Below are 23623 nucleotides of genomic sequence, written 5' to 3'. Positions count from 1 at the left end.
ACTGCAGATCGTTATTTGACGTAATGTCACTGGCATTATGTCAGGGGCGGGAAACGAAATGAATAAATCATACGCCGGTCTGAGGTGCGTGAGGTCCGGTGGCACGTGCAAACCTATGTTCCTGGTTTTGACCAAAGAAAATGCTGAGATCTGGGAGAACAGTTCCAAACGCTGCAGCATCCACAACAAAAACGATGACGACGACAACAACAGCAACAGCGTACAAGCCAACAGCTTCACCAGATAATTAAATCACTTCTCCGGGGGAAAAAACCTTAAAAGTGAGTGCACTAAAAATGTCATCACCTACACTGCACGGGATAACTTATGTTATTTGTACCAAGAAACTGTAAAGGAATTCAGCCTGGAAGGATATCTTTTTATTGATCCCTGTAGAGAAACTAATTCTCTATATTTAACCCATGTCCAAGTACTCGGAGCAGCGGATGGCCACTGACCAGAACCTTCTTTCCCTGAAGTTCAATTTTATCTGTGCGTAGGTAGGCTTGTTATGGAAGTCTAGATTGAATAACATGGGTAATTACTGTTGCTGCTACTACTTTTTATCTCTGAGTCCATTGGGAGGATAATACACTACCTTAGCCCCCACTCAGGTTTAAAGACCTGCCATTGACCCCACGGTAACCTAGTAACTGGGGAAAAATGTGTATTGACAGTGGTTGTCAGAGGCTGCTAGAAAAATTAGTTGCGAAGTAGCATGCTGCACTAAAACCTCCTTGAGATTGCTTCGGTTGCTATAAGATTGCTTCAGTCACACATTGTTTGCATAAAAGTTGCTGACTTGCCTGCAGATACTCTGCAACTACTTGAAAAGGAGTCGTTCACTTTCAAAATAAGAGTTGCACCTTTTGAAATGGGTTGGTTTCAGTAATGAGACAACTTTTTCAAGTTTCACTCGATCTACATGGTTACTTTGTGGCTGATTTACTTTGCAAACACTCACTAACAGGCTGTTGGTGCAGCACCCTCTTTGCAACCATTTTTTTCACCTAGCAACAGCTAGCAAACTCCAGCAACCACTTGCTAGCTAGTCAGGGAATATACACTTTTCCCTAGCAACCAGAGGTTGCCAGGGGAGGTCACTAATTGGTCTCTAGTATGTCCCTGGCTCCATCCATACATGCTCATGTCTTAGTCCTGCTCTAACTTTTCCTTCAATTTAATTCAATGCAATTTAACTGTACAGTATCAATTCACAACAACAGCCATCTCAAGGCGCTTTACCCCAGCAATTACATTCTACTCAGTGAGCAAGCAGTCGGCAACAGTGGGAAAGAAAAACCCTCCTTTAACAGGAAGAAACCTCAAGCAGAACTAGACATCCATCTGCTGTGGCCAGTTAAGTGAGACAGGACAAAATAAATAAATATAAATACCTAATGATCCAGGTGGACAGGGCATCTTGGCTAACGTGCCCTGCTTCGTTCTCGGCCAGGAGACGTCCATCATCACCAGTGGACTGCAGTACTCCACCCTGAGATTTGGTAGCTTAGCGGTGGCTGGCGCCGCGTTGACGTCTTCTCGCTCCAAATCTTCCAAGACCGTCTGGTACGGCTCCACCACTGCCGATGTGGTTCGTGGCGACTGGACCACCAAAGGCGTCGTGGCGGGCACCTTGGTGGTGGTGGTCCTTGTTGTCGTGGTTGTCGTGGTAACAGGAGGTCTGGTGGAGGTCCTCGTTGTTGTGGTCGTGGTATCCATGTACACCATTATCGAGGAGGACGTTTCTAGGAAACGACAAAGAGAAAGGGAACGACAAAGTGAGCCGATGAATTCAAATGTTAAAAAAAAAGTTTACTGAAACTTGAAAGCAAATGATTTATTTATTTATTTTTGCCTCTTTATTTTTTAAAATATACTCCATCTGTGTCGCTGACAGAAAATTTATTTTGGTGCAGGTAGAAAAAACACAAGCCTGAGTGTATGCATGCGGGTTTATTCTTTCCTCCTTCTCCATGTGTCAGTTTTAAAGAAAACAGTTCAAAGAGGATCAACTGGAACTGGCAGGTGTGACTTACACGGGTGTGCGTTTGGTCTAGTACTAGACCCCCGTCGGCTAAGCTTACACACACAAGCGCCGCGCACTACACAAACCTCCAGCTGTGTAGTCTAAATGCGGCTGTTGACGAGGGCATATCCCTGCGAGTCAATAGCCGGGTTTTGTAGCTCCGTGCTATTTCGAGGTCAGCCGGGACAAACTGAAATACCTGCTTCCTGGATGCGAGTCTTCCCTGCGGTTACACTCCAGGAGGTTTTTGCTAATGACGCTGTTTGCCTGAGCTGTTGGGGGACAAGGGCTATCATAACACCGGCGTGCACCGAGATGTGCTCGCACACCGGCTCGGTAATCCTCTTCCTCCTACTCAAAAGCACATACCGCTCTTTGACTCCCTGTCATCAATCATGCCATCTTCTCATCCATCCTGTCCCTTTTAGAAGCTTTCCCTTGGGCCCCTGATTGGAAAATAGAGGTCCCAAATTAATTTAGCTACAGGCTTTTTATGAATGCGTGGACTCGATTAAGCCAGAGAAGGTCAGAGGACACATGGGGAGGCCATGCTTCATAATGTATTTTCCAAAGCCTGGCTTTAGTCTACAAAAATATGCTCAATGGAATATTTTTACTCTATTTTAATAATGTGTATAATCTGTATTATTCTTCATACGGTGCTATTTTTGCTACTCTGACATTTCTGTATGTCGTGATCTTATTACTGAAAGCGATTTGAAAGAAGAAAGCTTGCTGTAGACTCTTTAAACACATGAGAGTGCACTCCCTCTCTCTCTCTCTCACACACACACACACAATTTGGACCTCAGCAAAAAAAAAAAAAAATGCAATTTGCGACATTTGTCGTTTCCCACTAATGCAGAGATACAATCAAGATGACAGAAGTGACAAATGGTACTAATCTCTGTATGAAAGGAGAGCAAAACAAAATTTAATGAGGGTCGATTTTAGGTTGGCACACGTAATGGACGTCACGCGTCCCGGAGAGCTCAGATAACAGACACCCCCCCCCCCCCCCCCTTCCACCCATCCTCCTCAAAACGCAATTCCCTTTGATTCAATTTACAATCGGACAATTTCTCTGTATGGTAAATTTGGTAGGAGCAAAATAAGACAGCATAAATTAGCGCCGCTGTTGGGGACGCAGAAGCCCCCGGAGGCTGTAATGACATCCGACTTCTATCAGCAGTCAATGCATTTAACGCTTAACAGCGTTCGACGACAGCCACGGTTGATTAAATAGTTTGCCGCCGCGGCGAGAGTTCCAGACTGATTGAGTATTTGTTTTCTCCCACTAACAAAAGAGTTTGTTGCGCTTTCAAGATCTGCAGGTACCTTGGACACTCCTGTGGAGGCACTCCATCAGTAAAGCGGAACTATAACAAGAACCTCATTGAGCTGCAATGTGAACTAAAGGCACGCAGAGCCTATTTACTCCCGACTACCCGATAATGCAGCTTTTACAACTTCGAAATTTCTATCGCAGGCAGGAAAAAACAAAGACAAAACAAATTAGCACACGTAAACAAACGTTTCAAACAGAAGGCTGTCACAGAAGCGGATATGGGTGCAGGCGCTTAAAATAAGCCCAGCACAAATGTACAGTCACACACGCCAGCCCTCATCAGCATCATAAACTGACGCTGCCACCCGTCAACAGGGCTTTAAAGAAATCACACGAATCCTCAAATACTTATTTAGCATTTCCACCAGCCGACCAAGACATCCCCATTTACATCCTACATCCCCTATTAACCGGCGTCATCAATCTGCTCCGCAGCAGCCTTCAGCTGCGATCATCGTGGAAATGGGACGAAGAAATATCTTCAAGGGCACCACCAGTCTATTTATTTCATTATTTATGAGATAACTCATTTACGCGTATTCATATCTGTATTTGAGGAGGAATGACCTCGTATACGATACGCCAAACCCTGGAAAAGGGGAAGCACAATCAATCTCAGGATACCTGAAATCAGCTGGAGGTGCTAAAACGGCGTGTTGTAAAAGAAAAACCATTAGAGTACCTGATGGGAATCTGATCATGGATATTCACAGCTCATATGGAGGTCAGCAAAGGTCACAGTGCACCGGCGCAGATAAGCCGGTGGCTAAACAGGTGTGCCGAGGGGCTTGTTATGATAAGGGGATGATTGTACTGGTCAGGAATGCTGATACTGAGGTGATTGTGACTGTGAGGGATTTTTGCTGAGGGACTGTTTTTTGCTTAGACACCTATAAATGCAGACTAATGTAAGCACACTACTGTAAATGGATAATGAGATAATTCTTTGCTGAGTAATATACAGAGGAGTACATTCTTCCTTGTACGACTCATGCTAGAATTTAAAAAAATGAATGTAATCAGCAATGAATCGATCCATTATTTGTTTTAGTGCACTCAAGAGGTTCTGGGCTAAAGCTCCTGTTGGTAATAGACTGTATATAAAAGACACACATAGCCAATGCTTTAAAGCATTAGATGCTAGCTCCGAAACCCTGAAAACCCTGTACAGTTCTCACATGAAAACAAAGTGGTATTAAGTATGTGAGGGCAGGATTTAATTATGCTGTTCCATTCATCTATTTTTTCTGCTTATCTCATTCAGGGTCGCAGGTGCGCTGGAGGCTATCCAAGCTATCGTGGAGGGAAAGGCAGAATACAACCTACAGTTCATCAGTCTGTTTCAGGCTAACGTGTAGTGACAGACAACCAATCACAATCACATTCACATGTACAGCCAGTTAACCTAACATGCATGTGTTTGGAAAGGCCCCAGCCCAGGACCTTCTTGCTGCAACAGTGCTAACCACCGCTCTACTGTTCCACACTCAGATATTAGGAAATTAAATTATGTAAGTGCTCCATTTTTCCTTTTGACATTAAGTCTATCAGTAAGTAGATAAAGTCAGGTCAAGGCCTCAGATTAGCTGTTCAAAAAACACAATGGTTACATCCACTTTTTATACAGTCTGTGATTATGACTATTAGCTTCTGCTTCTTTGTATAAAATCTGCTCTGTCACTTGTTATTTTAGCATTTCAGCCACGCACATTTCAATAGAGTTAGAATAAAACCAAGAAGTAAAACACTGAACCAGGATGCTTCATGCTTCTATTTCCATGTAGTAGCCACACTAAAAATCAGCAGAACGATTATACCTTATTTCTGATATCTGGTAACTTTATAACACCACTGGGAAACCATTAGGAAGCCCAGTTTATGTTGGGTTCATGTTGCTTGGTAACAACCAGACTGAATAGGCAGTTGGGGAAAGTGATAGGACTATTCTGTACCACCCCCAAAATACGTGCATGCATACTAGACCCTGAAAAATATAGGACTTTTCCGGTCCATGGCCCCGGTACCAGTCCTCGAGTCGTTTGATCATTTGATACCGGGCCGTGAGAGTTGAGGCTCAGGTGTGAAATTTATGGTTTTCAGGGTTTTTATCGTTATTTTTTTAATCATTTTTATCGTTAATTCGGTTTCCCTGGGTCTTTTCCGGTGTGTTATGCATAAACCTTCTTTTTTTTTGGTACCGGTGCTGGTTTTATTTTGTTATATTTATCCGCGACACCTTAAAGGCTGGTCCGTGAAAATATTGTCGGACATAAACCGGTCCGTGGCGCAAATAAGGTTGGGAACCGCTGACTTAGATCATCAAGGTGTTGTGTTTGTTGCACCGCAAATACAAGTTGCCAACAGGAAAGTTGCAGTGCTGGCCTTTACAAATGCCTGAATAGCTAATGTTTGATCATATTTAATGACATCAATCTGCCGATAAATCAGCTCTAATGCATACATAGATTTGTAAGTAAAACACTACAGGAGTGTTAGCACTGATAGCAAAAGAGGTTCAAAGCTCATCAATAAATACTCATCAATATATAACTACAACAAATTTAAAAGACTGCACGACTGTGAGATCCTGTCAGATTTCCCTTGTAAACTATTCTCTTTATACACAGCGTAAAAGCAGGTGATGTACTGACTTTATTTCCAAGGTAAAGATTACCCCCCAAAATACAACCTCTCTATATTTTATGTTAGTAGCTTTTTGGTGTTACTTCTTATAGATGGTTCCGGCACACTCATCTCACAGACTAATGTTATTCATTTCGGAGGACAGCTTGTTTTGAAAATGAGATTGTAGCTATTTGTCTGCCGTAAGTTGAATCTGTGAATATCTTTCCAAGTAAGTAGCCGGTGGGGTGAAACTCACGCTTTAAGCATGAAGGATGTTGTGCTGCCACTCTGCTTAGATGCTAAACCCACGTACACAAATGAAAATGGAGAAATGACAAATTTTACGTCGTGTTCAATAGCCTTCTGAATATTTTGTCAACAAACACTGCCAAAAACTGAAAAACGCCAACTGCTTCTCGAAGTCAGCGGCCATAAGACCTCTTTAGTTTACTATTTCTTTTAGAATAGTGATGATAAAACTCATCGTGCCACCTCCCCGAATGCTGCGGGTTATACGACAGAGAAATATGACTTGAGGATATAACCATCACGGCATGAGGTTAATTTAAAGTCACTGGGAACCTCGTCTGGAATGTAATTCCATTCTTCCATTTGATCCCGTTGAGTCCACCGTCAAATTATTTTTCAGAATGTCCTGTCTACATACTGCATGTTAAATATGCCTGCACACACACACACACATATGAAAGAGAAGAAAGTGTCCTTGAGCAAACTTAAATATCTTTTCCATGCGATGAGCGCAGGAGAAAAAAGAGAAAAGCCAGCAGAAGCAGACAGCAGCCACAGTCTGCAGGCACTATCGCCTTGGAGACAACGCAAGGACATTTTGTTTTGCTTTTGCCAGCTTCCCCATTCTATTCAAAGTGACAACGAGAGAGCGAGAGGAGGGGAAAAACGATGTGAGCAGGTCTTTGGTATGCCCTGAGGAACTACTCTGTGACCTTACGGGACGATGTGAAGGGCTTGTCACATTTTGGTTCGAGTCTCTTAATGAACTGGAGTAACTCTTTTATTACCCAGATATTTTATATAGCGATCTTTGCATGAAAAGATTCCACTAGGATTATAATGATGTGGAATACCGCAAAGATTCCTTGGGAATAAGGCCATAAGTATGTTCCAATGCCAGCAACCTCTCGATACATGAAACAAAGCAGGCACTTCGGCGTCCTCTTCAACTTCAATAAAATGACATCAAACCTCAAAGTGATTTCCCTTCTGTATATTTAAGCTTCGATGCATTCTCAGAGGCATTGCAAAGTTGATTAAAAAGAATAAGAGCTACGAGCTGCTCCTGCTTTCTAAGCTTGAGGGCTCCTGAACGTCCCGAATGTTCGTGCACCACGACCAGCCACCTTTTCATTCACAGGATAGTAGCGAACTTCTGTGGGCACTCTGACTTCTACTCTCACTGAAACGCAAGCTGCACTCATCATTTACACCTCCCTTCTGTTGCCCCCCACCCCCCGCCGAACGCGTGAAGACCATTTCCACCACACATAGAGCTTTGTGCTTCATTTCAAAGCATTCATTTCTAACTAATTAGCCTCTCTTTCTGTATCCCAGGGCTCGTGGCTCCCACAATTAGATAAGCCCGCTCTACTTTGCTCCAGGAAAAAAAACCTGCTACGCTATTATGAAATGGATCCGGTTCGTATGACGTGCCATTTCCGCACCGTGATCCGACTACGAGAAGCAAAGACTCGAGATCAAAAGAACTGGAAAGGGCTTTTGGGGGTAAAAATGAAACGAGCATCAGCCGGTAGAGTGACACTTCCAGCCTCGCGCTGAACCCAATTACCTCCTAATTTTAGCATTTGAACCTTTATGCGCAGTGACATCTTCAGCCGGGCTGTAGTAAATTTTGGACAGTCTATGTGTGATGTCACCCATTAACTTTCTTCACGTTTGTTGAAAGCGTGTGAAACGGGATTTCTGTGAGCTGGGACGCATACTTTTAGACTGAAGCGTACGTGAAGCCAGAATTGGTTGTTGTTAAGGTTGTTAGCGGGCCATAACGATACTTCTGTCATTTGGATGTTTGATCTGAGAGCGCTGCTTTCGCGTTGCAAATTCGTCTGCTTCTTACTTTTTTTTTTATGACATTAGCACCTTTTTTTTTAGAAATAGGAGGTATAAAGCAAAAGTGAGAAGATCTTTTTGAGCAAATCACAGTGTGGCTGTGATGTCCACCCATGTTGGAGATTTTTAGGTACCATGTTGAAGGCAAAGCTTTTGGAGTCTTCAAGGAAATGAGATAGTGTACACGACATTTTTAATCAGTTCCAATCAATGTGTTGAACGGCTGTTAAAAAACAAAACAAAAAAACTTGTTTATATTCCCGTGTGATATACTTGCAATTTAAAAGTCTGATTATTTGTTTCTCCTGTTTGAAGCAATGCATGAGACTGGAGTCTTGTTAGGGCAGCATGCATCAAGACAAACCAGAACATGGTAGCTCTTAACAGTTCATTAGCTTAAAAGAGTTAAGCTAATTGTAACTTGTGAAAAAAAGCAAGTTTTCTTGTCGTTGGTTGGTTTTATTGCACAAAGTAATGAGATCTGAAATCTACTGAGAATAACAAATGTGAGCTTGAGGATAATTTGGGTGAAAACCCATTTGGTGATTAACTATAATTAAAGTCTGACTAACTGTGACCACAGACTTGTGGGTGGTCAGACAGAGGCCCATGGATACCTCACTGTGGCATAAGTGCATTCGTCTTTGAGCAAGATAGGTTAAAAATTTGCTATGTAGCTTGCTTAAACTGCAGAGCTTGCTAGTTAGCCCCTTGATTACTTGCAGATGATCAAATATGATTTTTGTCTAGGAAGCTTTAAAAGGTGCTTAAATGTAATTTGCCTTCAAGGAGAGAGCCACGCCTGTTGCTTCCCCCCGTTAGCAGGGCTTATGCTAAACTAGCAAGCTTCATGCTACGGGCATCGTACAGAGCAGGGTGTCAATATTTTCATCAAACTTTAAACAAAAAAACAAAAACAAACTTCTAATTTAAGACAAGTCCAAAAAGTTAGAATCAGCTTTCTGCAGCTTCTCTGTAGAAACGGATATTGAACTAAATTGATAGTCATAAAAGTCAGCATACATCAACGCTGCAAAATGTCATGCTAGCAGCTTCAAAAGAAAGAAACTTTATGACTCTTTAGCTTAACTTCAAGTAGGTTTAATTGATGTTTCTAAATGTAAGACAAAATGTTTAATGTAAAATGAAGAGATTAAGTTCCAATGTGGCTCTAACCTGATATGGCAAATAGAACTGGCTTGTCAAACAAGACATTTGTGGCTTGTTCATTCGCGGGCAACAGCTAAGCGATCATAAATCAGAATCATAATGTAAAATTTTATCTTGGGCCATTTTTTTTTCATCTATGCAGAGAAAAATAATAAAAGCAGTAGCATCTCTTTCATATCACAACATCAGTAGCCATCACTTTCACGGCTTTATTCACTCAGCTCCTCATTTGATCATTTCCCTAATGTTTATGTCATACAATCCCACTGAAATGCTACACGTCCTCATGAGTTGAGGGGAATGGGTTGAAAATAAAATGATGATAATTATGATGAAAGTCGTCCTGCCATTAGATGGAACCTTTTGAGACAAGCCCACAAATCCATCAGGGAGTGTAACTGGGGCTGTGGGTGCGGGGCTGCTGCTGCTGCTGCTGCTGTGGGTGTTGGTGGGGAGGAGGTGCAGTAAATTATGCAGCCAGACATCCGGTAATGCTTCGATATCATCTGACATGATGAGAACCATAATGGATGGGAGCCATGCATTGTTTGGCAATTAATTTCTCATTCCCGAGCTCTCTTCCCAGGACTTGAGAGGGCATCGATGGAGGTCACACAGTGCTGGGAGAAGCGTATGCACCGGGCTGATATGTATGCACACATGGACACGGACCCGGAGAGACACTCACTGTGTTTGAGGTAAATGACAGAAGAGATATGAGCTAAGTCTGCCTGCAAATGCGCTATCCTGAAGTACTGAAGGATGAATTAGCCACACAGCTGTGCAGTAAACAAGCAGTGTTTTTGCCTAATGTGAACGTAGCTTATGTGCATTTGCAAAACAGGATCTTCTGAATTTAATCTCTATATTTATATTTTCACATCTCGAAAAGTCGCTCAATTCGCCCTACCACTGAAGCGTGGTAATAAGAAGTATGCAAATCTGTTCCACATCTACATGTCTACAGTATGAAAGACAGTCCTGTGGTAGGGTTGCATTCAAACCTCACAGTGCACAGAAACCCAATATTTAGCATCAAGCTACAAGGAAGAATGCTGGAATGAGTTTTTATCCTTAGAGCCAAACCTTGAGTCTCTAGTGGCCTAGTGACACAGCCAAACATCGTCAAACGTATCAGGGAAGGCAGAAAGAGGAAAAAGTAAGGTGCGAGGACACGAGCAGAGGGAATTGCGAAATCACTAAGAGGAAAAGCACGCTCCTCCAAGGTCCCACCGTTTGCCAAAGAACAAGAAAAAGAGCAAAGCTTTTCAAAATACCGTCAACCAACAGCAGAAAGGGCCAAATGGATACGGCCAATCTGTGCGGAGAAACCCTGACACTGGTGATAAAGAGAGTTAAAGATGCTTTAGAAGCCTCCAATCAGATTTACTCGGTTGATTGGCCAAAATAAATCACTTTGAGCTTGTGGGCCACCGAGCTTACCAAGCCTGTTAAATTTACTGTGGCAATTTTGGTGGGCTCTAGAGAAACCAGTTTCCACACTCACATAAAAATCACACATGAGGAGTTATAAAAGACTAGAGATGTGGTGGAAAAGATCCCTGCATTGAAACACCCAAATGCATACATTACAATCAATGCGAGAAATCACAAATATTTGTCTTGAAAAGAACTTTGACTTTATGTTTTTTTTCCCATTTCTGCACACGTCAGGAGAGATGGATTGGTTGTTGGCCTTAATTGAGGGATTGCCTGCCACCTCTCTCACTACACAGGTGATCTGTGTATGATTTCTGGATCAAGGCAGAGCCGCCAGGGCCAGTGATGGATGGCCAGTCAGGAGGAGGGACGCATATGATATATAATGGGGTATCACAGAGAGGGTATGAGCACATGGCACATTGTGAACTACCTGAAACATGGGCATACCTGCTCAAAGGTCTCCCCTAATTCAGTCTCAGAGAGAACGATCGGAAAAACACGGGCACAAAAATGGCCACGACAATTATATTTGCTAATATAGTACAATTTGTTTTTAGTCCTGCTGTGAAACATCCAAAAATGGCTCTTAAACAACGACAAAGAGCTCCCTCTCTCAGTGCGAAAAAAATCTAAAGCTGCATTACTAACAGAAGCCCATTGTGTTGCGGCATTAAAGGGTTTGCTAGAAGAATTTGTGCATAAGTTTGTGTATGTGCAACATCAGGGTTGGGTGCACGGATTTGCGTACACGTGTTAGAAAAATCATTTTCGACTATAATCCTAAACCTTGCACTTTCCCTCGAAGAAAATTGCCCTCTGCGAGAGGTGCACCAGGCATGTGATAAGTGCCTCGCCTGCAAATAAGCATGTAGCCTACATTCCTAAGCCCCAACATCAAAAAGGGCTTCATACAGCAAGCAAAAGGCTGCATTTTTATGGAACGGTAGCATTTGGTTTGAATTGCTCAGCATTATATTCCTCAGAGCATTGTAAGGATAAAAAAAAAAAAAATCTATGATGATATATGACAAATGCGGGGCATCTCTGAATCTATATAATAGCTTGTCAAAAAAAAGCAGAAAAAAGTGATGACAGTTATTCTAAGCCAAGCACATAAGCAGTGGAACAGGAAGGACAACAGTTTGTTGCCTTTAAAAGCACACTGAGTCACACTCACATTATCTGCAGCGACTTTGCCAGCCTGCATTTACTGCTTAGACAGTCTTAATCAATTTAGCATGTGTCAGGCTCTTCCAAATAGAGCCAAGATGGCCCGAACGTCCAAAACATTGGCTGTTTCGGCATGAAGGTCGGGGCGTCACGTCTGCTGACTCTCTCCAGGCCAGCAGGGCTGGCGTCGTGCCTGGGCCAGATGGCAACATGTGGCAGAATTACAAGATTGTCAGACAATGAATGTATCCATGACACCAACTGTGCCACATCAAATGCACCAATCATGAGTCGACGAAAACAGTCACTCGCGCAGCGACACACGCAGACATGAGAGGGTGTTTGGCTAAAACGGCAAGATGAATCAAAGACCACAGAGGCACTGCTGATTTCTGTAAAGTGTCATCATCAGGCATAATTAAAGCCATTCACAACAAACACACCATTATAATGTTTAATCGATGATGCGAGGCTAAACATAGAAATCTCCCAGAGTCTTGGTGTTACGTCGGCATAAAAAGGCTGTGGAAGCAGCTTGGAATATTAACTTATGGCTGGTATGTTACTGCTACAGACAGCAGCAGCAGGTGAGAGAGGCTGAGGCAAATTTTCTCATGTGGCTGCCCTTGCCTTTGCTGTCCTGTGGAGTTAATGCAGCGAGCGCCTCATGCTCAGTATGGCAGACAGCACAGAGGTTGTCGGGAAAAAAGCTTTATAGTTTTCTAACTGATACCGTCATCGTGGAGATAACTTCGTCGGAAGCGAGCTATGCAAAAATATTCATCTCTAAGATGAAGACACATACTGCAAAAGGAAATCACGTGATTCCATGTTCAAGCTTACAAAAGTGCATTTAAGAACACATAAAAAGAAAAAAAGGTTAAAAAATAGTATTGTGAACAGCTGTATATATTTCAAGATGATCGCCATCTTGGCAGCATAAGGGAAGATACCAACAGACAATTTTGAGCCAGAGGGAGGGGGATATTTGCTTAGCATGGGTGCTAAATGAGATGCTAGCTAGCTAGCATCTCAATTAGCTAGCTAGCTAGTTAGCTAGCAGACGCACTTTTTTTTAAAGCTTTTGAGGTTATATACATGTCTCATTGTTTGGTTTTAAACTGTTGTAATGACTTAGGAATTTAGTATTACAATCAGAGGCAGGGTATCATTTGTCAAGAGGGGTTCTTTTATTGTTTGTTGTTTTTTCCCGCCACTGCAGTAAATCATGAACTAGAGGGATCTTATATATTATGAAAGCTGTTAGAATATTTATTACATCAATGTAACGTTTATAGAATAATTATGAACTATTAATTACAACTAGAAGATTCCAGAACTTAATCATAACCACAGTTTACAAGAATATTTCAATGTGTTTTTTAAATTAAATCAATATGCATAATAATCTCATATATTCCTCTTCACAGACAGGTGATCAAACTAAACATAAAAATACAAATAGCATAACATGCCAGATTTAAATTTCACTCCCACTTAACGTTGCTGCGAGAGTAAGAAAACAGTCTGCTTTGATAATGGATATTTTCTGATTTCCTGCGGAGCACTGTTTGCAGTGCGTTGCCTCTCTTTTACCCACAGTTTGCAAAGTTACAGACGGTAAATGAAGCAACTTTATTACATTTACTGAGATCTGCTCAGAAATTTGTAGTTTGAGAGTCATTAAATATGTGAAAATGACTCAGCTCTGTAACCTGTTCTAAAGCATCTTGGGTCGCATGTTTTAAATGATGCAGGGAACTGCGGTCAGGTTAGGGTCAATCTGTTCGCTCAAGAATGTATCTGATTTGTCACTACAACACCATTGTAAAGTCAACAAATGCACAACTCATTACACCAAATTCCAAAATCAACAATCAGCTTTTGTGTGTCTTCTGATGCTCTGAATCTACTTTATTTTTCTTTCATTTAGTTAGTGGCAGTCTTCTCTTTGAAACAGTGATCCTTAGTGGCTTAATGAATAGTTAGAACAGAACTAAACGGTGTCATTTCTGTTGTCTCTACTGCGTTGGATGAAAACCCTCAAAGTAAAAGTCAGTTTTTGACTTGACTGTGGTTTGCGCTACACGCAGTGCTAAAAAATAAATATATTTAACCCCAGTATACACTCCAGTATATAGTGAAAAGACTTACAGTGCAGTAGCATCATAATACAAACAATAATTAGTTATTGTGTTTGTTTATCTAAAGGAGGTCTTTTTTAAGTGAATAATATGCTACCATGTCGTTTAGCATGTTAGCATAATTACCTTTGCTGATTACCGTAAACTCCAGCTGAGATGGCTCGTACTAGTTGAAAACGTTAGTTAAAATATGTTTGATTTGGTATTTTCTAAGCAAGGTACAAACCTAAAAACTGGTATATTTCCAAATGAACCATTTCAGGACCTGTTTTAGGATTATTTATTAGCACTTTGTTGGATGAGAACCAATGACAGTAAACAGAAAGCAGTTGAGAGAAGGAGTAATTGTTTTCAGTTGTTATCCGTGGCAGTCCTTCAGTAAGAAAATTGTCCATGTGATGGGACATATTTGGTTTCAATGGAACACCGATTTTTTCAAGGACTTCTTTTTTTTTTGGCTGCCTGGTCTACAACTAACAGCGTTGACACTAATTTCATGCAGCTCCTCAACTTGCTGGGCGGCAATCTTCGTAGTCCTGAAACAATCCAGTGAAGTCTGTCCTCAGTGAAGGAGATGATTGAGCTGAATCGCAAAGTGATGGAGGAGGTGAAAAACACTACAAAAGGTGAATTTGAAGCGCTGGCTGATGGATAGTTGAGAGTCAGCTACTGTCAGATCAACATGCTCAAGAGAGGTCACTTTGGCCTTTGTAATATTTTCCATTTACCACCATGTTTTTTTTAAGTTCCTGCTTGCATGCATGCTTGTGCTACTAACCATTCATGTAGTGCCATCCTTAAGCTTTATTTTCATTTATGCTTTAAAAATATTAACACAGCAAATTTATTTTAGCTGTCCTCACATAATCAGCATTGAATACGATCATGAAAAGTGATAACAAAGATTTTATGTCTGCCTACTAAAAGCTACACTTTCTACTGCAAGTTCAATGAAATTAATTATCAGAAGAGCACACTTGTGCATGGATCATCTGTCTTTAAAAACATCCTGTCTGGATCGAAATACTGGTCGGCTTGTTGAGGAGGCTGCAAGTGGACAATTAAGTGAAGCTCACAGCCAGTGTGCACATCCAACCTAATTTGTAGATTTTTAAAATTGGACACATTTTTTAAGGTTGTAATGTGGTTTTGGCAATTCCAGTTATCATCCCCCTGCCCCAACCTACTCCCCCCCTAACACGTGCTGTACCCTGGGCATACGGCAATGGAGCCCCAGCTGTGGGTCTGGCCATGTATCTGCTGCTCTGTTGCCCATATACCATGCTCCACTGCTGTGGCAGGTCAGGCATGCTCGTGGAAGTGGAAGCACAAGTGGAAATGAGCTTGTGTTAGTGCGATCAGAGAATGACACCTTTCTGTAAGCGCTAACAGGCACTGTGATCATGACACTAGATCAAATTTCAGAAGCTCATGTTTGCAAGAAAAGGAAGAGACTACATCGGCTTTTGACTCTCTAGTGTTCTGCGGTTCATCGAATCATTTGTTCTGGGCTCGCCGAATGACAACAATGACTCAGATTGATCTGAAGTACAACTAACACGTAGGATTTCTTTTTAGCTTAAAAACAACTCACATTTTTGCATCAAAAGGATTCAAATCCTCATTTTCCACACTTTACCAGCTCGTTCATCGTTGTGCATTTCTCTGACAGATGTTTCCAGGTTTCCTCTTTGCGCATCCTCACCGGACTAGCAAATTAATGGAAGAAACAATGCAATACAGCTGCGAGTACAGACTAATTTGTGTGCAGTGAAGTGGTACGCCGATGCTGATTCAAACAATGTGTTTGTGACTATCCTGCCATCTTAAAATTAGGCTACTCGTGAGAGACAACCATGTGGAAGCTAACAGCCAGTGCTTTATTCAGATTAAGTCTGTATCCTTCTAAATGTTTCCTTACTCTGGAGCCCATTCAATCACTCTTTCATTCCTCGATCAGTCTGTTTATCTGACGTTTATATTTGCTCTGCAACTCCATCCATTCACTTAATGCAACATTTTACTATCTATATTCATGCAGCAGACTCTTTGGAGGGCAGCCTGTTCTGCAACTGCAGCCAATAACACAATCAAACACTTCTCACTGGGAAGTCTGCTGCTGAGACTTTGCATGTGCGAGTTTCTACATGACAGAAATGTGTGACCACTGCATATAAATGCCGAACCATCTCATATAAAAGGCACATAACACCGCTCTACGCTCCTTAACTACGACATATTACATTTTGGACAGTCATGCATCGTCAAAAGTGAACGCTGTAAGTACGGCCACTGAAAGAATGAATGCATTACAGGGTGTGCTGGAGCGCGACTCGATGTGTAAAAAAAAAAAAAGATTTTGAGAAAAGTAGCAGCCAGCTAAAGAAAATAAATTAAACTGGCAAGCGGCAGGTAGAAAAAAGCTCCAGAGGAGAAAGCAGGAGTAAGGATTTCACAGTCAAATAACTTGTGACATTTTTGACTGGAGCTGTTGATGAGATAGCGCAAAGAATTACCTTGGTGTGTCAAAACAGGTTCTTTTTCTCCGTTTTATGCTTCCCAACAAGCACCAATTTATAAAAAGAACAATGGAGTGGAGAAATTAGACTTTTCAAAAGAGTTCTGGGAAGTTTAATGTGAGCAGTCACTTGTTCCTTTTTCAAAGTCAACAGCCAGACTGAATAAAAGCCCTAAGCCTGTGGCTAAAGAATGTGCGGAAAAACTCTCGAGTTAAACAGAAAATGTGTCACGCGCCTAAGAATTTAAGACAATAGAATTATTATTTCTGTGCCTGAAAAATCTTTTCTCCTATTGTTACATGTGATGAAAGAAAACACATCATATGAACGCTAAAAATGGTGCTTCGCTTTATGCTAGGCACTGTTTTTAATAGTCATCTGTCTGCAGTACGTCGCCATGTGTTAAACTGCTTCGCTTTCAATTTGGGACGAATCAAAATAAACTGAGCACCATACCCCACAGCCAATTGCCACCAGCCCACACACTCTTTAAGTATAAATGCATATGTTTATCAGTGTTTGACCAAAAAACAAGACGTGCCGTGCCAAGCTGTTCTCACGCTACACATAAAAAAAAAGTGTCAGCGGGAGCAAACACGCTAATAAAAAGTTTTAAAATAGCTGGTGTGAGATCAAAAGAGTCATTAGTAAAGTAAAATCACTCATCGCCTAAGGTAGGGGTGTCAAACATAAGGCCCGGGGGACAGAGTCCACCCAAGAACGACTCCAATCCGAGCTTTTTTGGAAAATGTGAAGGACTTCAAAGATTTTGACATTTTAACTGTATTTTCATCAATTTTAAGCTTGAATTATCATTCATACTACACCAAAGTAATTAAGTAATTAAGTAATAGATAAACAATTAAAGGGTTGGAAATTCCAATAAATTTTAAAGAAATTTACATTTCTTACAGTAAGTTCAAAGTAGAGTGCATTTGGCCCTTGATGGAAAATCAGTTTGACATCCCGGTAGGAATATGTCAGATCGTATAGCAATGAGCTCACTATGAACCCAGACAGGCCATTGTTGCATTCAGCTTCCTCATATAGTCGCTCATCCAATATTATGTACTACATGACTGCAAGTGATACACAGTCGGCCTTTATGTGGTTATTATAGACGGGAAGGGAGGCAAAGTGTAGTAATCAAATATGACGATTACTAAAGTTCAGCTCATAAACTGTGATTCTGTGACAGTCTGAAAAAACAGACTTCCTTTAGATTTCTGTGAGATTAATTAATTAGATTTTTTTTCATGTTTCTGCTGTTTAGCACGTTCTCAAAATCATATCTTTCAGTGATCTGAATAAATAACTGAGACACATATGCAGTACTTGTCTTGTACGTGCCTTTCCATTAATGTGACTGCATTCAGTGGTGAATGCAACACATAAAAGTTAGTAGGTTCAACCTGAAGCCGCCATGACTTGAAAAGTGACTCATTCAGATGGAATCAGATACATGAAAAGGAGGGCACGTCTGAAAGTCGTTGACATCAGAATGCTTTCACGGCTTATTTTTAATACAGCATTTTTTGTGATCAGCTGGAAATTTGGAATGGGATAGTGGCTACAAAATGAAAGGGTAGTGGATAAAAAAAAATACGCTAGGAATCACTGGTGAAATTTTGGTCAAACATCGATAAAACATACACACTGGGAATGACACCTAGCCAGCAGGCCAGGACCTTTAGAGTCCTGCTACGTGCCTACCATCTGAAATTGAGTCATCATTTCATTGCAGAAAAAAGTAACAATTAAAATTTTAATTTAATGAGATCCTCATTTCAAACTCTAATGCACTGCTCACATGCTGTTCCTACACATTCAGATTCTGGCATTTCAGTGCGATTTCACATAAATGAAAAATGAGGAAGCTGGACTTACCTAGCCTGTTGTCCAATGCTCCAAAATCAAGAGAGTACTTGACAACGTGGTAATTGTTCCAAACATAGAGCAGATTGTCCCTGGGGTTATAATCCACAGCAGCAATGTACTGATAGGAGTTGGGGAAAGGGATGTCCAGAAAGCCGTCTTTACTGAGTTCTGTGTTGTAGATGTAATCGATTTTGTTTCCCGTCGCTTCATTGTCATCATCCTCATACACCGACTTCACCACATAAAGGATTCCGCAAATCATGAAGGCGTTGGACGCCGAACGCTTGTCATAAGCCGTGTCCCAGGTCCCCTCAACGCGCAGTGTGTAGGGATTGAGTTGGCTGATCACAATCCGCCCGTTGTTCTGCTCGGTCGCGTAAATCACCCACAGGCCATTTTCGTCTACAGCCAAATCAATGTCTGATTTCCCTCCCCAGCGGTACGGAGACGTGTCATGGTAGTTGGCGTTGGCTATGATGGCCTCGCCGCTCTTGATGCGAGTTCGCAGGTCAAACTTGACAATGTTGCGTGTGCGCTCCTTGTTGAAGAAGAGCGCCCCGTCGTAGACCACAAAGCCCGTTCCGTCAACGCGATGCGGGAGCTTGTAGGTCGTTGTTGGCCTTCCAGCGACAAAGTCTTCTTTGGATGAGTATTCGGTCAAGGTGTCCGTGCGGTAGGGTGTCCAAGGCATGTAGTAGATCTTATCCGAAGCTTGAAGAGGGTCTTTGCACCAAGCTCCGGACTGGTGGTCCGATTCAAAGAGATGCTCGCTCTGGTACACCCTCCGCAGAAGCCCTGGGCACAGGAATACTGAGGAGCCAAAAATGGGGAAAGACAATTACAGAGTTACATTGGCAGGTATTAAACAGACGAATCAGAGACAAAATTGAACAAGTTTAAATCTGTTTTAAGATGGGCAGTTTTAGAAGAAAAGCAGATAAAAAAGATTTGTGTGAAGAACACTGATAGTTAGAATTGTTTGGATTTTATTACTAAAATTAAACAGAACACAATCACTAATAAAAAAAATACCCAACCCACAATGAGCCTTTTCATTATTTCCAACAGTGTCTCCAGTGCAGTGAGCGCTGCTTTGCTTTCAATTACTTACTGTAGTTTTCAGCTGTTACATATGATACTTCGACTACAGTTACCGGACCCCAGAGGCGAGTAGTTACAATGTGTCTGAATAAACTGGCTTTGAGTTTGGAGGGAGAGAAGAGTAAATGAAGTCAGGGTTATCTCTGCTGACTTAATGCGGAGCAGAAACGAGTCAGAAGTCACCGATGGAACTTACCCGAACACCACTAACTCGCACACATAAACACACAAATGACCATTTTGGTTCCCTTCAGTTTCAGTTACACTTCGCACAACGGCTTCTCTTCACATCCAATTAGATACTGTGCCAGGGAAGAAAATAGGTTTTATTCTTCTCTTTCATGAAAGCACCCCAGTGGCACTTCTTAGTAAACAGCATTAAACACAAAACCCCTCCCCTAACTTAAAATGTTTTTGATAAATAGCTGCGCTTCAATTATTGGCCAAGGTAGAGCTTTAGGAGAAAGAAAACAAACTAAAGTGACATCATCTGTGTAATGATTGCCTGTCCATTATTTCACCTACATGACATTTTTCAGCCCGTGACATGATTTACAGCCCCACACACAATAAACTAATTATATGTAAACCGGTTTGTACTCAGATCTGATAAAGCCAATACAGCTGGAGAGGGTCAATGGTGGAAAGCTAATTTTAGTTCATTATGGATTATCATGGACTGAGGCAATTATAATTTTCTTTTCTTTCTAAGTAGATTTTATCTGCATACAGAATTACAACAACAACACAGCATAAGAGTTTAATACTGCAATTAAAATTGTACAAACAATAACACATGTAACAACGAAAGCTAAAACAGCAGACGAAGGAGAAACACAGGCGGAAAAGAAGGCACAATTAAGAGCTTCCCCCACTTTCAACAGGTTTGCTCCAGAAGAATATCAGAAATAAAAACGATGTGTGCGAGAAGGCTCTCTCCGCTGTAACAGGCCAGCAGCCTGACAGTGCGCTGACAGCTTCTAGCCGTGGATCCACTGAGAGGTAAAAGCTGCGGGCTCCGTCGAGGAAGAGACAGGGAAGAAAAAACAAAAAGAACACAGAGGCTTCTTTCCCTTGTAATCGCCTAAGATTAAACATGTTGTCTACCTGCAGGTGAAAATGTGGCGAGATGCGTCCCGTTGACATACAGCCTCGGCACACATCTCAGCGGTGCTCAGCTAAACGCTAAGAGGGCCGTTTCTATGGTTGAGAAACACAAGATGCGCTGGGGTACAAGGTCAGAGTCGGCAAGCTTTGTTCTGACAGCACACTGGGCTCTATGGAGGTTGTAAAATATGCTTTTTTGTTGTTTTTAAGGATGCAAGAGATGAAGGAGTGAATGGAAGACATTAGAGGAGCGATACAAAGGCTCACATGGCTTTCATGGGGAACTTCACAAACCGTTACCACAGCAGCGCCCGTCATATCGGTAAAACGTTTTTAACTCCCCTTTCACCTTCGCTCCTCGTTCTCGTTGCCTCTGGTTTCGCGATACGTCATTAACTAATGACTACAATGAGACAGAAAAAAATGCATTGCCTCGGCCACTTCAGCAGGAGCTCTCGACTCTTATTTCACGATTTCAATCCCATCTTTAACTCGAACCCGGCTTTATATGTATGGCGTCGTGCAAAAAGATAACGCGGCGCAGGTATCGAGGCCAAACTCGTTCCATTTCTGCGGTTTGGCTTCGATCCATCTTTATTGTTAACATCTGACAACGAACAAATTCTCCAGGTCGTGTAAAAAGGTAAGACTACAAACACGGTACAAAGCTCCTGGGGCACAAGTGTAGCTTTAGCATATGTTTTGCAGCATCATACAGTGCTGATAAGGTAAGAATGCAGCTGCTATGATTTATCCCTAGTATTGACTCTTTTTAGTCCCTGAAGGTTATAGTCATCATCATGTTAGAGCTATAATGAAAAATGCTGACAGCTTACTGGACAAGCTATTGATCAACCTGTATAGCCCTCTGCTTTAATATTATGCAGCTGATAACGCAGAGCTGGAAGAATTTTCAGTTATTACAGGGAATAAAAACACGCCGGGGTTATGAGATTTCAGCAGCGAGGAGGTTTGCGATGGCTTGGATGTCAAAACCCGTGTGGTTGATACTGCTGATGAACAAGAAGTGAAGGCACGGGATCAGAAGGTTAATTAATGTTTTGGACGCTGCTGTACATTAAATTCCCTAACGATGTTTCATGGAAAAACCGGATATTCCCCATGAAATGCATGTTGAGCCACAGTAGCGAACAACACAATGGTCCTACAAAAAGTTGCCGTGGCGACCCGTCACCGGCAAATAGCAAGCGGGTGCCCAAATGGAAATGCAAGATGACAAAGGCAAAGAAAAGTTGTTGGTATTTAGTTACCTTTTTGTTCCACTTCTATTTTTTTAGGCATGAAGGGGAGAGAGAAAGAAAGAAAAAATACAAAGAACAGGTTAACGTCATGATCACTGTCTTCATTTCCCAGATACTCCAAGAGAAACATGGGTTAGTAGAAGAGGGACACACAAAACATTTCATCGTCAGTTGTTTGGGTTTTTTTTAGAAAGGAGACAGCGTTGCGCCTCATATGAGCCTGCTGGAAAAAGACAGATTAATCAACAACTCTGAAATTGTTGTAGAACATGCTCTGGGTTTTTTGCACTGACGCCTGCACAGGAACAAAAAAAACAGAGACATCGCTGTGGGGATGGGAATGTATGAGACGAGGCAGGGCTTTTAGCCATAAAAAACATTTCAACATTTTATCATTTATAGATGGTAAGTTTAAGCTTAATGCTTCTGTCTGTTTAAAGCTTATAGTTAGAGCAGGATTAGGTGACCCCGACCCTCCCTTAGTTATGCTGACCTAGGCTAGAACCCTTCCCGGGGTACAAACAAGGGAAAGGGTCATTTACTTCACATCATCATCATCATCATCGTCATCAACTATCAACAAATCAACCATATATACCTGTATTTACCTGCACATATACAGCTCTCATTCACCATGCCAGTTTTTCAGCATAAATATGAAAATCCTGTAATAATAATAATAATAATAATGATAATAATATAACGTATAACTATCCGCTGTGACTTGAAAACACTTGTGTTTAAAAATAAACCACAAGAAAGGACAATTTATTCTTATTTCCATTAAGTAATCTACACTAAAAACCAATAATCCAACATTCAACCATTAATCTACTTAAATTCTCCATATACGGCACAATGTGCAGCATTTCTGTTTAACTTAAGTCGCCTCTCTTAGCTTTGATTTTTGTAATTTGGCACTATATAAAATGCAATTGAATTTTCTCCAGTCATATGAAATGTTTACATATTGTAGACTTTTTAAAATTTTATGATACTTAGAAACTTCTGAATTCTTCAGAAATGTTTTGACCATTCTCAAGTTTGATCAAGCTAAAATAATCTGTCCAACAGTTGAGCCACTGCAAAACACCACACATTGATTTAGCTCCTAAACTAATAATCAGACACTCATAACCTGAACAGACTGATGACAATAATGATGATTACCGTATACAATTCCTCCCCTTATTCAATGGGATGCAGTAGATGATGTAAATCATTCTAAATTGACCGGTGCGACTGTTATTAGATTATTATAATGGACGACGTGCTGGATATTGATTTCACTTGGACTGAGATCGAGATTTAAATCTGCATAAACACATTCTTATTGACGCACACTTGAAACATTGACATATTTCCAAACACGTTACCATTTGCACAGCAGACAGAGAGCAACGCTAGTATTAAACTGGAGTTTTATTAGTGGTCATCAGTGTTGAGGTAGCTAGACGACTAAGTAAAGGAATAATGTGTTACAGCACTACTCGTTACTTTTTAAAAAAAAAAAAGTGCTTATGTTACTTAATTACTCTCTGGAGTAAGTAACGCACTACCTGTTGCATTACTTTTGCATTACTCTGTAAAATGGCCTGATTGTCAGTTAATAATAAAACCCTACAGCTAGAGTCTCACGCATTAGCACAAATCCCTATCCTAAAGAGGACATATATACAGTCTTTCTTTTAATGCGAAGCTGACAACAAAATCAATCCACTGAG

The 23623-nt window shown here is 41.3% G+C and overlaps 1 protein-coding gene across 17 annotated transcripts in view; it reads right to left on the bottom strand.

The window, feature by feature from the left end:
- LOC100692188 (adhesion G protein-coupled receptor L3) overlaps nt 1-23623 on the bottom strand; it is a 254089-nt gene that overhangs the window by 83056 nt on the left and 147410 nt on the right. For 11 of the 17 annotated variants that reach the window (XM_019352859.2, XM_019352862.2, XM_019352839.2 and 8 more), the window contains 3 exons: nt 21909-21923; nt 18439-19248; nt 1398-1748 (listed from right to left, as the gene is read on the bottom strand). In XM_019352859.2, the coding sequence (XP_019208404.1) occupies nt 1398-1748; nt 18439-19248; nt 21909-21923 (1176 nt within the window). The remainder of the gene's footprint in view (nt 1-1397; nt 1749-18438; nt 19249-21908; nt 21924-23623) is intronic. The other 6 variants (XM_005468240.4, XM_019352866.2, XM_005468232.4 and 3 more) reach the window with 2 other exon arrangements.

The sequence above is a fragment of the Oreochromis niloticus genome, linkage group LG3 (assembly GCF_001858045.2).
Source record: "Oreochromis niloticus isolate F11D_XX linkage group LG3, O_niloticus_UMD_NMBU, whole genome shotgun sequence".
NCBI lineage: Eukaryota > Metazoa > Chordata > Actinopteri > Cichliformes > Cichlidae > Oreochromis > Oreochromis niloticus.
The sequence above is the reverse complement of the archived record's forward strand: the minus strand, read 5'-3'. Positions and strand labels throughout refer to the sequence as shown.